The 16,772-nt window shown below is 31.6% G+C and overlaps 1 protein-coding gene across 1 annotated transcript in view; it reads left to right on the forward strand.

Moving 5' to 3' along the window:
* The window catches only part of LOC129223271 (synergin gamma-like), a 38,072-nt gene extending 29,810 nt beyond the window's left edge, over positions 1 to 8,262 (forward strand). Inside the window, exons 11-12 of the mRNA XM_054857836.1 lie at positions 2,059 to 2,207; positions 6,212 to 8,262. Coding sequence (XP_054713811.1) covers positions 2,059 to 2,207; positions 6,212 to 6,448 — 386 coding nt within the window. The 3' untranslated portion in view covers positions 6,449 to 8,262. The remainder of the gene's footprint in view (positions 1 to 2,058; positions 2,208 to 6,211) is intronic.
* Positions 8,263 to 16,772: the final 8,510 nt, after the last annotated feature.

Below are 16,772 nucleotides of genomic sequence, written 5' to 3' on the forward strand. Positions count from 1 at the left end.
TGAAAAGATGATGTTAAAAATTCTTACTCTGTAGGTAAAGAACTAGTTAGTTTTTTTTTTATATAAATAGTTCTACTATTTTGAGCTGTTTTTCAAAGTTAAGAATAATAAGGATTTAAAAAATTTAAAAATGAAATAATATGGACATGCATGTGAAACTCCATTTGTGTTAAGAATTTTTTGTTTAATGTTAGACAGAGAGAGAAATTATATGATGTTTGGGAGGGCTGTAATATTTTATGTTACAAGACTTTTCATGCGTTTTTCAAAGTGTTTTTATGCTAAAAGTTTTTTCACTGTACTTCTAAAGAGAATGTCATACCTTGCAAGAAAATTCATTCTAACAAAGATCTTGTTTTCACGAGTTTGGTCACGCTAATGATATTAACCTTTATGTTTAACTCTAAATGAAATATTCCAGTGTTATTGGCTATGATTGGCCTTCAACCTTTTCATTGACCTTAGTTATTACTTTTACTCGCTAGAAGTTGCAAGACAAATATTTCATAAAAATTGATAGAATATCTCTTGAAAAATTGTTATTAATAAAATAAATGATGTAGCAAATGCTTAAACTAGTTTCTTGTATTGTATTCCAATTACTCAATTTTTCACTCGGTTGATGTTTTTTTTTATATGCAAGTGTTTTTTTGAAATCGGAGCAATCCACTTTTGAAAAGGAAAATTTAAAAAATTCCCATTTTTACAAGAATATTCAAAACTACATTGAAAAGATACTTCCCTCTCCCACACTAAAAAACTAGTATGTTGTGGCCATCACGAAACTTTCTTCTGTATTTTTCCTTTTTCTGATCCCTCCCCATGCTTGACGAGGAAGCAATATTCCCAACAAAAACAAAATTACACATGCAAAAACTTGACGACTATCCCAATGTCTGAATTATTGCAAAAGCAAAGCAAAGAGCGAAAATTGAAAGTTATTTTAAAAGCCTTGCTTTAATTAATTACAAATATTTTATTTGTTAACAAACATAAGATGGCAACAGTTAAAAATTTTAAATCATTGAGATTATATTTCCGATCATTTCCATTCAATTAAAATCACGAGAAATACGCAGACGACAATCTATTACGATTTATCTTTCTTATTGTTGCATTAATAAAAATATTTTTATTCGCAAAAAAAAAAAAAAAAAATCAACACCTCTTGGAGCGATCGGCGTCAAAATTGAACCAAAGCCTGTTTACATATGGATTCACATACATTCCAAATTTCAACCAGAACGTAGCATTACTTCTTGAGATAGGGCACTCAAAATGGAAAAAAAAGAACGGGTGATTGCGCTACCCCCTTTTTAGCTGTTGACACAAAAATAAAATCAGTTCTTATACCCACTAAGGGCTACTTGCCGATAAATTTTTCTTTCATTCCGTTCATTATTTCTTGAGATACAGCAGTCACAATTGACGACAAAAAAGGTTCTATAACTCAACCCCCGTTTGAGTTATTGACACCAAAATTGAATCAGCACCTGTTCCTGTTAATACCAACATATGGACCAAATTTTGTTTGATTCCGCCAGTTACTTCCTGAGGAATAGCAAGCACGCGTAACTCGAAAAACGTCCCATTGCTCCACCCCCCTTGGAGGAATTCGCGCCAAAAACTAATGGGCACAAGTTCACATAGGGGCACATATGTGTACTAAATTTCGTTCGATTTCATGCGGTAGTTTTTGTTGTAGAGCGGCCACAAAAAACTGGTCACACACATACATACACACACACACAGACAGACAGACATTTTCCAAAAATGGTCGAAATGGACTCGGCACACCTCAAAACGTTCGAATCCGTCAAAATTCGAAATTCGAAAATTTGCACGAATCCAATATTTTCTTCTATATATTAGATATAGAAGAAAGTAAAAAGCTAGAGAGTTATTTGATGTCACATTTTAATAATCTGTTGTTAATGAGGAACTTGATCATTGCCAAATAATAGTGTTCATTCATTTAACTCTACATTACATCACTTAGTACTTTGTGTATTTGATACTGCATTCAAACTTTACTAAACAATCTTTTACTTTTGACAGATATCATTGAAATTTATAAAGTTGTTTGTCGAATATCAGCAGCATCGAAGTCAGCAGGAAAACAGACTTCCGTTTTAATTGAGTTGCTCCATCAAGCTGATAGAGAATGGAATACAGTGTGTGGCTTCTTTGCAGGTTCCTCTCTAATGGTATTATTATTTTTTTTTAATTTACAAAATAAAATGCAGTAAACTCCTAATTATCCACGAAAGTGGATGGCATGAGTACTGTGGATAATGAAATTTGGCGATAACCCGGAAAAAAATTAAAAATGAGGGGAGGAGCAAATAACTTAAAAACTGTTCTTGCTCAAAAACTTAATTATTGATGCTTAAAACTTCATACAAATATTGAAAATTTATGCAGTACAGTAAAAATGTTTTTTATTTTATGCACAATAGAACATCTTTAAAAAACAAGTGCATGAACAATGATGAAAACGCAAAAAAAAAAAAAAAAAATGTTGATTTTTTTTTCATAAAAATGAAATATTGGTTTTTGTTTCTTGTAGCAAAAATACATTTTTTTTGCTTCCTGATTGCCTTGGAGATATTCTGCTTGCAAATTATTGGGAGTTCACTGCAGTGACAATTAATTTTATTCTTTAGGATTTAACAAGTTCATTGAAAACTAAATAGCAAGTCTACTTCCCATACATTAACATAGATTTTCTGACGTCATATCACTTTTTCTATTTAATAATTTGATTTTGATTATTATACAAATATACATTTTGAATATCAAAACTCCAGAAATCAAAATGTCTTTTGTGTAAAATAACATAGTTAATGTAAAACTTTTTCAAATGATTTGACATGGTTTCAGTAAATTAGTACTATTGACACAATTAGTTTTGAACTTTTTTTATTCAAGCTTTTTTTCCCCCTTTTATTTAAGCATACAAGTGAAAGAGAAACAAATTATAGAACTAAACTGGAGTAAAATATTACTGAATTTCAACCAATTTTTTCCCAATATAAAATTGCTTACCTCAATGGCTTGGTTCATAAAAAACAACACATCTGGAAATTTTGACTTTTAAGTTCCTCTGTGAATCATACTGTGGACTCTTGTGTATGGATTTTTTTAAAGCATGCTGCAAAAATAAATCCTAACTCTATGCATGGACATCTCTGTTTGTTCACAGACAATGCAAAAAGTTGACCAAAACCAAGGTTCAAAATGTTTTCTTTTACAAGCTCAAATATGTTTCTTTGCTTGGCCATGCTCTTCAAAACATTGCAGAAAAGATATTTCTCATCTTCAAAAAGAAAAAGGAAAGGAACTTTTACCACTGATGTTTTTCAGGGCATTAATCTGAAATAACTAGAGATCACTGACATGTGGTTGGAAATGTTTGAAAAGTCTGAAGTCAATCTTCCAGAGCTTTTGCTTTAACACACATTGCAAATCCTACTTCAATATTTTATATACATGTAAGGACTCAACTGTAATGACGTAGAAAACACCCCACAGGATATAAATTCTGACTGCTCTATTGTTTAGTAGTAAAGTTTAAAATTTTGCCAATAGACCCTAATGTTGAAATATTTTTGACTATTCAGAAAATACCCTTTAAATAATCAAATAAAAAATTATTTTTTGTGTATTTTTTACATCATGGTCCATTTTAGGTAATACTCAAAGCAAATCAGCCTGTTAAATCAGGATTTTTAGAAGATTCAAATTAGTAGACCCTAATGTTGTTTTTTGAACTGTTAAAAATAGTCTAAAAACTGTTCAAACCAGAAAATAGAACATTCAGATGAGATGTCTTGACTGAAATCTTTCCATTAAAATATATTTCATCAGGGTGGCGACAGATCAGGGAAATCAGGGAGATCAGGGAAAAGTCAGGGAACTTTATTAATCAGGGAAAAGTCAGGGAAATATCAGGGAATTTTGAAAAAATAACAAAATATCAGGGAAAATTGATTTTATGAAGGAAAAAAATTTTTTTTGCTTTACAAAATTAAGTATTTTAATTCCCTACGCATTTTTCGCCAATTATCTGCTCAAAAAAAAAGTAAAATTAATGAGGTGTGATTATGCACTGCCGCATATTTGTGCATTTTTTTTCTTCAACATCAAAGTATTGAATCTTACTTATTCCTCACAGGATGAACTTCCTAAGATTGTTTCTGTGTCTGTTAGGTTGTTTATTTTACCTAGCTTAAAATTTCCTTTTACGCTTTCAATGATACGTAAAATAAACAACCATACAGGCAAAGAGGAAGCCTTCATTAATGCCTTAGCTCCTTTGCCTTTATTCCATTGTCTTGAAGTAATTAGCATACTGTAATCAGAATTTCAAGAAGGAATCTTTGGTTTTTGAATTAATACTATAAAAGCTTAAAAATTATTACTTCTTCCTGTTTTTAATTTGATTGATAAAATTGAACTTTCAATAAAAAAAACTTTGTTTTTTGCCGTTATATTATTTGTTATCACCGCAGATTATAAAGGTTTTCTTTTCTTCGGACTTAAGTGATTCTTTTATTTTATAACCAAGTTGTATTCTTCTTTTATATATTTTGAAATTAACTAATTGCTTTTTTACTTCTTTTTTTCCCCTTGCATTTCAAAGTTTGTTACAAAAGCGATGTAAGATTTTTTTTCATTACATACTGAAATCATTTGAAATAGAGTTAACTAAGTAACTTAAGTAAATATCTTTATTTTTTATTGTTAAAATGCTGCATTCATTCATTAAAATCTATGTTCTTGATTAGTGAAAAGCTCCATATGAATGGATGTCAAATGGTTTCATTTGTTTTGCATAAATATGTCAATTAGTTATATAAGAATAACTACATTACTTCTATTATTTCACTTTTGCTTGTTATTCTTGCAACAATTATTATACTGTTTGAAAATTTAGTTCAAAATAATTTCAATTACTTTTTAGTTCTATCATAAATACACATATGTTTTTAAGAGTGATTTTAATAGTTTCTTAAAATTCTTATGCTAAGTGGTTTCTGGAAGTAAAGTATTTTTTTTTTAATTCTCTATAATCTTTCCATTGTAGAAAAATTTAATATACTATTTTGTAGGGTTTCCCCCCCCCCCCCCCAAAAAATGACTTGATATGTTTTTTTTAACCATTTTATTAAAAAAGTAGCATTTTTTAAAAATATACCTTTAGTTCAACAACTTTACACAACTTAAAACGTTTAAAATACTGCATTTTATACAAACATACTATGGATTTCAAGTAGGGCAAAGAAAGAAAACCATTATCATTGGTAATGTAAATCAGGGAAATTTGGTGAACTTAATCAGGGAAATCAGGGAAAAGTCAGGGAACTTTTTTTCACAGTTCCTGTCGCCACCCTGTTCATTTGAACTGAGCTCTATCCCCTCAAAATTTATTAATAGGGACAGACCAACCGACAGATACTCATTTCTCCATTGCATTTTCAATAACTGGACTTTCAAATTTTTTATTTTCAATATCTATGAAGTTGACAACTTATTTTTCTGAAACAATGTTTGTACATGGGCGCCCATATGCAAAGTTGTAAGGGGGGCTCAAATATTTCCCCCGTGGTTTAGCTGGATATTTTCCCCGTGGAAACTGATTTTAGGACAGATTAGTGTCATTAACATTTTACATTTTTAATAACTTATTCATTAATGACTGGAGAAGAAATGTTTTTAAATTTTTACAAAGAAAAAAGTACTAAAAGCAAGGAAGTTCTAATTTCAAGAGGGGAGGGCTCGAGCCCCCCCCCCCCTTGAAATATATGGGCGGTTTCCCTATATGGGCGCCCTAGTGTTTGTATGATTTACCCCTTCTCGCAAATACTTCTTTATTTTGTGGGGGTTTGTTTTCAATTTTGCATACTCGGATATTGGCGATGAGGGATCTCATATTTCAACCATTGAACAGTTCAGTTGCAAAAAAAAAAGTGTACACAAATAGGAATGAAACAGCATTTCCCAACTAGTGACTGCAAAAGAATTTGTTGGTCCTTTGTTTCCTGCCCTCCCTTTACTCTGGGAATTTTACAGGAATAATTTTTTTCAAATTGATTACCTCAAAAAGAGTGTAATATTGTAAAATTTTGTGGGAGAATTGCTAAGTGTTCTCTTAATACACATGTGTTGTAATGAAAAATAATTGTTTTTTTTTTCTTTCTAATTTTAGCCGGATGAATCATCACTAAATTTTGCCAGCTGTGTCCTAAAGGCTGAACCAGAAAATAACTTAAAAGCATGTGGTCTGTGTCTGCTAAACGTTGATATCCACAGCAAGTGCTTCAGTAAAGAAGAAAGTCTGAAACTATCATATGGAGGACGTAACTACCATAGCCCATGTGCGAATTTCTGGGTTAATTGTGTTGATCCTTTGCTACCTGCCCTTCCTTTACCTCAATTACTGTAATTTTATCAACGTCAAATATGGAAGAAAAAAAAATTGTTTTAAAAATGTACGTAATCAAATGCTGGGTATACATTACTAATCGGATAATACCTTGTTTTAATAGGAAATATAAGTATTTGCTTCTTTTAGTGATTAATAATCATTTAAACATCTTTTCAGTTTTTTTTTTTTAAATATGAATAAGCATTTTTTTAAAATGTCCGTTGATTTTAATGCTTTAAATATTACTTTGAAATAATTTGAATGAAAATCAAAACAGATTCATTCAGTAAAATTCAGTTTTGTCACATGACTTTCGTCCATAAGCTCTTTTTCTACTAAAAAATTAGTCCCTTGTTTCTTCTAAACACGTTTGCAATTTTTTAAATTTGCTTTTTAGTATTGTTTATGTTTTTGCTTTTTAGCATAAAGGTAGTTATTTATTTCTAAGTTTTATGCAATACTAATTTTAATTATGAAAGGGAAACTGCTCATGTTCCATGCATGTTTTTAACTATGCCTTTAATTTGACTAATAACCAAAGTTATATTAGCAATGCAATTATGTACAGTAAAACCCCTTTTAACGAACACCGCTCTCATGCAGTTTTCAATTCCCCGATTCCAAGGCAAATAACATAATTTAACCCCTGTCCTACGGACACCCCTCTATTGTGGACAAAAAAATTTGTCCCGTTAGTGTCCGCATTTGAGAGGTTTTACTGTATGTAAAATACTAGCAGTACCCGCACAATGATGCCTGCGCTAAAAATTAAAATAATTTAAAAGAAAATCAATTAACATACGCACACTGAATTTAAAATAAAGTAATAACAGTAAAATATTCATAAGCAACAAAGGCAACTTCCTCCAAAATGTTTAAAAAGACAGTAATTGAAAAATTGTCTGGAAAATGGACTTAGTGTTATAGCAATTTCTCGAAAGAGAAGTCTTGAAAATTGGCTCAATTAGAATCGCTTTTATCTCCTGTTCTAATTAATTGAGAAAAATGGAACAAACATTATCTTGTTTGGGAAGGAAAACCCTTTCCAACGATATATAATGTTAAGGGTGAGGGGATTTTTGGGCTTTGAGGTGCAGACACCCGGGGTACGTTCGAATTTTGTGCCAAGTTTCAGGGCTGTAGATGCTATGGGTAGGGGTGCGACATTGATGTTGATGTTTAGGAAACATCGATGTTTTGTTAAAACATCAATGTTTTACTTTCGATGTTTTTGCAACTTCGATGTTTTGGGTTCGATGTTTTTTCGATGTTGATGTTTTTGTATTTTGATTGAAAATTATAATAAAATTTCCCAGAGAAGCGACATCCATTGAGAACATCGATCTTCATTATGAAAAAGAAGCAAAAAAAAAAAAAAAAAAACGATGGTATCTATAATTGACCCAAAAACATTTAAATCTCAGAATCATCGACATCACCTAAATTTGAAAAGTGCAAGAGTTGTGCTCCTCTTAGCTACTATGCAAAATAATCCGCTGCTGCCGGTGTTGAGATTATATGGAATTTACCAAAACTATTTCCTCTTCAACAAAGTAATGAATGCATTCAAAATAAACATTTTTTTTTCAATGTATGTATTATAAACATAAACGGCGACAGGAAAGCTTCCTCCGGTCTGATTTATTTTTTTCTGTTGACTTGCAAAACGTGGTGTTGTACGTAGTTGGTTAGAGAATATATAAATATAATTTAATATTAGCTTTACTTGGAAATTTCTAAAATAATAGCTATAATATTAAGAATTTACGCAATGCCAAAAACGAACTTCACTGGTCCACTAAGAAACATTTGTTAGAGATTATCATATATGTAAGTCTGTAGTGTAGTATATTCAAAATGTTTGTTATATATTGATAAAAAGATCGATGTTTTGAAACATCAATGTTTTTCCATCGATGTCGCGCCTCTAGCTATGGGGTCTTCTGGCCATTGGGTACAAACAAAGAAAGAAACAAAGAAACATGGTCACCTTTATGAGAGTCTCTCTCTGTCTATATATATATATATATAGAGAGAGATTTTTTATCACTTTAATTTTAAAATAAAATATTTTCACTATTCTGTTGAAAATTAGATTTTGTGAAGATAAAATACAAATAATCATTTCAGTACATCCTAGAGCCCAACTCTTGCCTCACTTATTTTGATACACTAAATGAAGCTATGTGAAGTGAGATAAGGACCCCTGGTCCACATAACGAGACCTAAATAAAGTTTAAAACTGTCTGAAATCGAATAATTTCTCTAACATTTTCTGCGAAAAAACTGCCATGCTCTTTCCAAGGCTTATATTGTAGCCAAACAGCAAAAATGTCAAGGTAAAAGTAAATCAGTATCATTATACAACCTGTATGTTTTTTTTTTTTTCAATTATATTAACACCTGTTTCAGTACCATTAATCAGAGGAACTTCAAAATTGGTGACCAAAATTGGTCACTTAATAATTAAAAAAAAAAATCTATTAATTTGATAAATAAATACCTTTGTGCTGAACAATAAAGTAAGTAAAAAACAATGTTAGAAAAGCACAAATTCGCAAATTACTGCAGACATGTGTTTTGGTATTACGGGGAACGCCTTTTTCAGTGCAAAAAGTAATGAGACATGTCTGCACTAATCTGTGAATTTGTTCTTGACGTTGTTTTTCTTACTTTATTAATCCATTAATTTGTTTAAAAATATCAAAATTGTCTGCAAACTTTGAAAATTTTCTGCAAACCTCATTCGCGTGTTTATTTATATTATCTGGGTCTGTTCATAACAATTCTATGAGATGGGACAATGGTGCAAGCAATCACCATGGTGATTGCATAAAATTCTAGTTTTAATATTTCAATTTTTCAAAATTTTTGTAATAATACCTATTCATATCAATATTTCTGTTGCATCTTTTATTGTATGAAGATTCCAAATTCAAAGCAATTGTTTTACATTAATTATGTATTAAAACTATTTTAAATTTTGAACTTTAATTTCTTGTCTATTCTCGATTCTTCTCTCTATTCATTTCTTTGAACTCTCTCTATTTATTTCTTTTCTTTATTTATTTATCCACCAGCGTTTTTTTTTCATATTTTCTTCCAACTCAGTTCTTTATTCAGTTATTTACACTTGTGATTTCAAGAGTAAATTTTTTATAAGCTTGACTTTAAATACATATTGATTAATACTTTAAATACATATTCTTTTAAATATTTTGACTTTTACCTTTCTATGATTATATATATAAAAAAAACCGCATAATTTTAATTGGCAATGCGAGTAAAACCACTCCATAACTAGTAAATAATGTTTAACAGATAGAAGAAAAATAAATACAAAAAACAGCCTCTGCCGTATTAAATAAGTATTTAAAAAGAATTACAAAATTAGCCAAAAGATCCAATTGTTTTACTCCTTCTATATTTTTTTCTTCTTACTATTAGTTGCATTCTAAATATAGCTGTCTAACTATCAGTACATTTACAATCATTTTTCTCATTAGACTTTTTTTAAAAGGATACAAAAAATTATTTTTTCTCTTTTCAAAATTTTGAGTTTTAAAAAGAGCTGAGTTATTAATAGTTTGAAGTTTTTGTTGAGAGTATAAAATATGTAAGCAAAAAGCTAAAATATATATTTAAAAAAAAAAAGAAAAGAAAAGAAAAGAAAACTTTATGATCCTAAATATTACTCACAGTTTTTTTTTTTTTTTTTTTTAAATTCCATCAATAATTTATTCTACAATATCTTTATTAAAATTGAATGCCATTTGGCAAGTATAAATTACATATTACAAGTTACCTTAACCAACAGCCTTAGTTTTTTAATTTTTTAAAAATAAATTTTAACTATTCATTTTTACCCTATTTTAATGCATGTCAAAGTAAAGGAATGTTATTGAAATTCGAATTTCGGTTTTGATTTTAGTGCAATGTTTTGTATGGTAAATAAACTCTTTTTTTTTAATTTTTTGATTAGGTATTGAATATATTTTTATTTTCTCTGTGCATTTCTTTTATAGAATAGTATTATTTCACAGTGTCTAAAATATGTTGGCATTATGAACTAAATGTTTTGTTACTGTTAGTGAGATTTACATTATTGTGATATTTAAAAAGTAGTATAAAATTTGTATATACATATATATCATGTGTTGAATTATTCAGATGTGTAAATGTTGTAAAGGTGATATTTTATGACTGTGAAATAAAAAACCTTTTAAAGAAATTTTAATGTCATGTGATTATTATACAGATATAATCTGACAAATTTTTTCTCCCTCGCTTGAAAACATGGGTTTTTTTTTAAACTGATTTTCCAACCTAATCTAAATTATTTATTTACAATTGAAGTACAATTTTATTGGAAGTATATTTTCAGAGCACAAAATATTTTAGTGAAAACAAATTATGCTTTTTCCCTAATCTTCTTTTTCGTGAGCTTTCATCTCTTGTTTTTGAATTTAAAAACTTGACAATTTTATGTAGATAAAATTCTAATTATCACCCATCCCTTTTTATAAAACTCTAAAAACTATGTGATGCAGCGTCCCATAGTGCCATTGGGGGCTCATCCCAGTTTTCATGGCCGAGTGCTCTAGGGTTGTAAGGCAGATGTTTGGGTTATGTGGTCAGCCGCAGGGCCGGACTAACTAAAAGTGAGGCACTAGGCCTACCATAATTTTGAGCGCCCCTGGCGGTTCTATAGCGAAATACAGTGGTTGATATACAGGTTTGGGGACCCCTTTGTCTATCGCAGAACTATGTAAATCATTTATCATGTGCATTTATGAATCTCCTACAGGGCTCTCTTAATTGTGGCATGGTAAATTTGCTGCTGGCAGAATAAACAAAAATTCTTCATAAAGTTTTTTCCAATTAACAAGTCAATATTTTTCAACTATTATTTAAAAAATATGCATATTTTTCGTAATGCTATGTTGCAATCCTATGCATAATAAGGGCTGCCCACCTGGGGGGAGGGGTCATGTCGTAGACTGCGCCTAAGAAATTTTAGGAGGGGAGTGTTTTGAGGGGTATTTTTCTCATTTTTGTGGGGGGGGGGGGTCATCTTGATATTTAGAGGGGTGGGCACCCCTGGCATAATCCTGTAAATAATTTGGGGCCCCTTAGGATAAGGAGCCCCAGGCCCAGGCCTGTGCGATAATCAGGTGCCGGTCAGCTGAACGTGGAACCCCCAGTGTTTAGTTCCCAAGCATGTCTGGTGCACATTTTTTCGACCCACTGAAGAAATGAAAGGCCGAGTCGATTGCACCCCGCCCGGGCGTGCGGTGTGGAAGTGAGAACTGGGCTTCCATCCCTATTTATACACAAGTTTTATTATTTTCTTAACCTTTTATTTTAAGAAAACATTTAGATGCATGTGATCCAAAAATAAATGAAGTTTGACGCAAGGGTGACTCCAGCTTCTGTTTTTGGAGGGGGTCATAAGTGCTATTTTATATTATTGGAGTCTGGGGTGAAATTCTCAAAATTGAAGTCCCAAAAACAGTTTTAGGCTATCTTGGATCTCTTAAAGGGGAGGGGAATGTAACAGCTTATGCTAAATCCAAATTAAATTTTAACTATTTTGGGATTGTTACAGTGTTCTATTTTTGAATACAGAATATATTATAATTATAGATTTTTTTAAACTTTTTTGAATCTTAACTACAGGCAATTCTGCTGAAAGCAAAAATAGTTTGAAGGGATAAAAATACTGATTTTCCTAACCTGAGTTACATTAGGTAGGCTTGCCAGATTTCTAAAATGTTCAACTGGAACGTCTCCCTTCCCAACGTCGTGGGTATTCAAAAGGGTACTTGCCCATGGCTGGCTTTTAGAGGGTAGTTCATTCTCAATGCTATGATAAAATGGTTACTAACAACAAACCTAAACCAGGGGTAGCAATAAGTGACACAAGCAGAAAAATTCAAATATTTTATTTCTTAAATATTCATTTTTATAAGTTACTGTCTGAAAACTGATGAGATGAAAAGGCAAACTGGTTCACAGGCGGAAATGGATGCATCTATTAGTTTTCAGGGATGAGATTTTGTAGATATGTGTGTTACTCTTTGAATGAAGCAGTGTATCCCAACTTGCTACAAATGATCATGCTGTTGAACCTTTCACATCTCTAGTGCATCAGGGGGGCAATGGTTGATATAATGCTCTCCCCCCTAATAGAAATAACGACTATGAAAGAAAACTGGTCATATTAGGATTCAGTGGGTCCTTTTACCATAAGAATGGGCAAGAATAGTGTCAGAAGCATTTTGAGATTTTTTTTTTCTGCTCTAATATTCTAAAGAAATTTCAATTAAAATAACTGACATCCTGTGTGCATTTAAGAATTAAAACTAAAAACAACAAATGGAATAACAGCTTCTAGGCATAGAGTTCATTTGAGCCCTCTCCTCTCTCATTAGTATTATGAATAAAACTAAAAGTGCTCCAAAAATAAATTGTCTTATTAAAAACAATATTTACTCTATTTGCACAAACTGCAATATACTTTTTTTAATGTTATATTATAAGAAATTTTGTAATGCAAATTAATTTAACCCACAACAAGAGAGTATACTGGGGTGCCCACCCCCTAAGAGCAAGGGCTAAATATCACGAAGACCCCCCAAAAAGCAAGAGCCTCCCCCTCCAAATGAGAAAAATACCCCTAAAAGCACCCCTTCCTAAAAATTTTCAGTGCCGCAGTATGTGCCATGACTCCCCCCCCTAGGTGGGCACCCTGGAGTACACAGGAATTTATTTCAGGGAAGAGCCCAGGTCAAATATTCTGAAAACTTCACTAATTTAAGTTTGAAAATATCACAATCCCTATTCATAATGAGAGGTTTTAAACTTATTTTGGGAGGGGTCCTTGTCCCTTCGGCTCGCCCTTGACCCACAGTCAATAGAGAAAGTGAAGAAAATGAAACAAAAACATTTTAGCAAGCAACTTTAGAAATAATTTTATACATAGGATCTTATAAATGCAAATTTTGTCGCATTATGTAACTTTGAAAAGAAATGGGTGGCTGGGGCCCGTGCGTAACTCAGAGCCTGAATTTTCTACGTTGGAAAAGAAGAAACACATAAATTGAGAAGCGCGAATGCAAAATGAGAGAGCGAAAAGTAAAAGCGAAAGATGCTGCGCAAAAGCAAGCGTGCCCGTTGAGTGCAAGCAGGTTTTCGGGATCAGCAAGAGCAAAACAAACATGGCGCTTTCAATTTACCGCTAGATCGCGTGGTCGTGCTGTTGTTGTGCCGATACGCTGCGGTAAGGTGTCTCACCCAAGGGCTTTTGGGGCTGACAGATCATTTCTGAATAACATATGCCCAAGGTACAGTATCTTATTTTGCTTTATATTGTTGTGTACCGTACGCCATTTCTTTCAAAAATAAACGCATGTAATGGAGACTGTTAGCAGTCCTTGGCAGTGACTAATCGGCTGAGAATGAAAACTGGAAAGTGCTTTTCGTTTTCGTCAAATGTGCCAGTACATCTGATCTAGGATTTACAATTGTTTTCATGTAAAGTTATGTTCGTGCCATTCATGTTATTGTTAAAAACTATTTTGTGTTTTACAGGGGATAAAAACAATTCGTGTGAGGAGTATTTGCGGCTTATGAAATTCTGTCAAAAATAATGGGGAAACATCGTTGCAAGGTAATTTTTAGCTTGCTTGCATTTATTTGGTACAAATATAACATTTAATTTTCCGAATTTGAAAAAAAAATTTCACCCCCCCCCCCATTTTTTTTTAAATTCAAAGCTTTTGTCTGGAATGCATTTTAAGTCTATGTTATTGAAACTAATGAAGGTGAACAAGAAATTGTGTAAAACAGATAAGAACTATCTCTTGTGATTTGTAAGATTTTTTTTCCTTGCACTAAAAAAATAATGAAAACTTTTAAAAGAACTGAAATATTGCCCTTTATAATCGACTTTTTAAATTTCCCTTTTTTTTTAAAAAATATTTCACTGCAAGTTTTTTTTTATTTTTATTTTGTGTATGTGTTGTTACTTAACAAAAGATATTCTTGAAAAAAAGTTTTTCCTCATTCATTCACTCATCCTGAATTTTATTGACTTCCTAAAAGTCAATACCAATTATTTTCAATTCTGAACAAATGCATAAAAACACTTTGTATATTGATATTCTTACCCATGTCAAGATTTTATGTCATGATTTGATAACATTTGCTAGCCTGTTATGTTTTGAAAGATATGGCAAATAATGGTATAGTTATTGTTTGAAAATATGATGCATCACCACAATACTGTGTAGAGAAAAACAGGTTTTATTTTTATTTCTACTGTGGAGTGGAAAAAAATGAAGGGTGGAAAAAAAAAAAAGAAATTTTAGAAAACCAGTTTGAAAGGTTTCCAGTTTACTCTCGATTCTGTTTTTCAGACGTCTGGATTCCCCCCCCCCCTTCCCAATGATGTATGTCTGGTGCATCAATTGGGTTGGTCAGGAGAGGGCAACCACCCTTCTTTATCTTTGAGAAATTGATCTATTTGCATATGCTAGAGGTTGTTTTTTGTGTGTGGTTTTTTTTGATATCACACTCATAAGGGTGCTAAAGAGTATCACACAGTGCTATAGTCGTTTTTTTTTTTTTTTTTTTTTTTTTGCTGGGAAGGGATGAATAAAGGGATTTTCCTCCTAAAAATGGGAAATTTTAGGTATCTACACATGTGTATGAAACAAAAAGTGCCCCTAAGGTTTCTTTCTGATTTTAGATGAATTGATTGAGCTTAAAAGTTATAAAAACTTTTTACAAAAGAAATTTTGTAAAAGGCCTGAATTCACAATATGAAATTTTGTGAACTGCCCGTTTGTACAATGTAGAATTTTGTGAAGGGGCACAAAATGGACTCAATTCGTGCCTGAATCGAAGAATAGACAAGTTATCATTGCAGACAGTTTGAACATTTTTCCAGACTTTAGGAAGAAGTCATCCTTTTATTTATTGAGTCCACATAACAAAACGATTTTTTTTAAAGCCTAACTTTATTTGAGTTATTTAAAATTTATATAACTAAAAGTATAATAATAAATTAATTTTGGATAATTTAATCATTTAATGATTTTAAGATTTCCTAATTAATTAAAATAAAATTGAAAACATATATGCATATTACCCAAAGACATTTTTGGCTAGCACAACTACTAGCATTAGGTTAAGTTTAGTTTCTTTGAAATAAAAATTTCATCAACATCTCCTAAATTGCACCTTTTGCCCGTTTGGTAACTGCATTTTCAATATTTTTCCTTCAAAAAAAAAAAAAAAAAAGCTGCAATTCACGAAGTTCAAGTGTACTGAACAGGGACCGATTTACACACTTGGGTGCCCCGGGGCACTGACAAATATGGTGCCCGCCCCCCCCCCCCCTCAAAAAGAAAAAAAATTAAGGTAATTTTTGGATATTATTTTGATAGAAAGAAAACTCCAAAATAAATTCCTGATTTTCATGTAAGAAATTTTTTTACAGTCGCGGATGGAGAAACTATAATGGTTAAAGTAAATCATAATGTGCTTTCTGCGTTCCTTTGTTTTCTTGTAGTAAATTCTTCTATAACGTTCTTATAACCAAGTTTTGTGGTCAAACTTATCAGAAATGAGAGTACGCAAAGGACACTTAGTTCTCTTCAATAACAAAAATGATCGTTCTCCATTACAATTGGAGATTGGCAAAGTTAAAAACAATTTCAGGGCTGTATCTACATTGGCAAAAGTATCCATTTACCAAGTTTATGGATTTTTTTTAACTTTTCGGTCATTAAACTTTCTTTTCTGACGATTGAACTAATATGAATAAATTCATCAGGAAAAGATTCCTCCAAATCACAGGTAAGATTTTTAAAGATCTTTTGCACTTTCTCGAATATTTTGCTTGTCGCACTCAAACAAGCTAGAAAAATTTTTTAATACGCCATCATAAGCTGACATTCTGAATTTTTGTTTTCTAATCAAATCATCGCAGATTACATAAAAACAGGAAACCTTGAAACATTGCTTAGAGTCTAATATGACTTCTTCACATTGTCCATCATAAAACTGTTTTGGAGTTTTTATTCTGTCTTTTTGCTCCAAAAAAAAAAAAAAAAAATGATGACAGAAATTTGGAGCCCCCTTTCGTTTGGTGCCCCGGGCCTCGAATGTCCCGCCGTAAGTCAGTCCCTGGACTTGAAGTTTCGTGCTTTCATCTTTTGTTATCTCCTATTTCGAAACGTTTTTTCTTAAGCTGGAAAAAGCCTAGCAAATTAACTTGGGTTTTGTTTTTTTTTCCTGTTAATTTTCCTACACTGTAGTGCGAAAATTATTTTCC

Source organism: Uloborus diversus, chromosome 5, assembly GCF_026930045.1.
Source record: "Uloborus diversus isolate 005 chromosome 5, Udiv.v.3.1, whole genome shotgun sequence".
In the NCBI taxonomy this organism is placed as follows: domain Eukaryota; kingdom Metazoa; phylum Arthropoda; class Arachnida; order Araneae; family Uloboridae; genus Uloborus; species Uloborus diversus.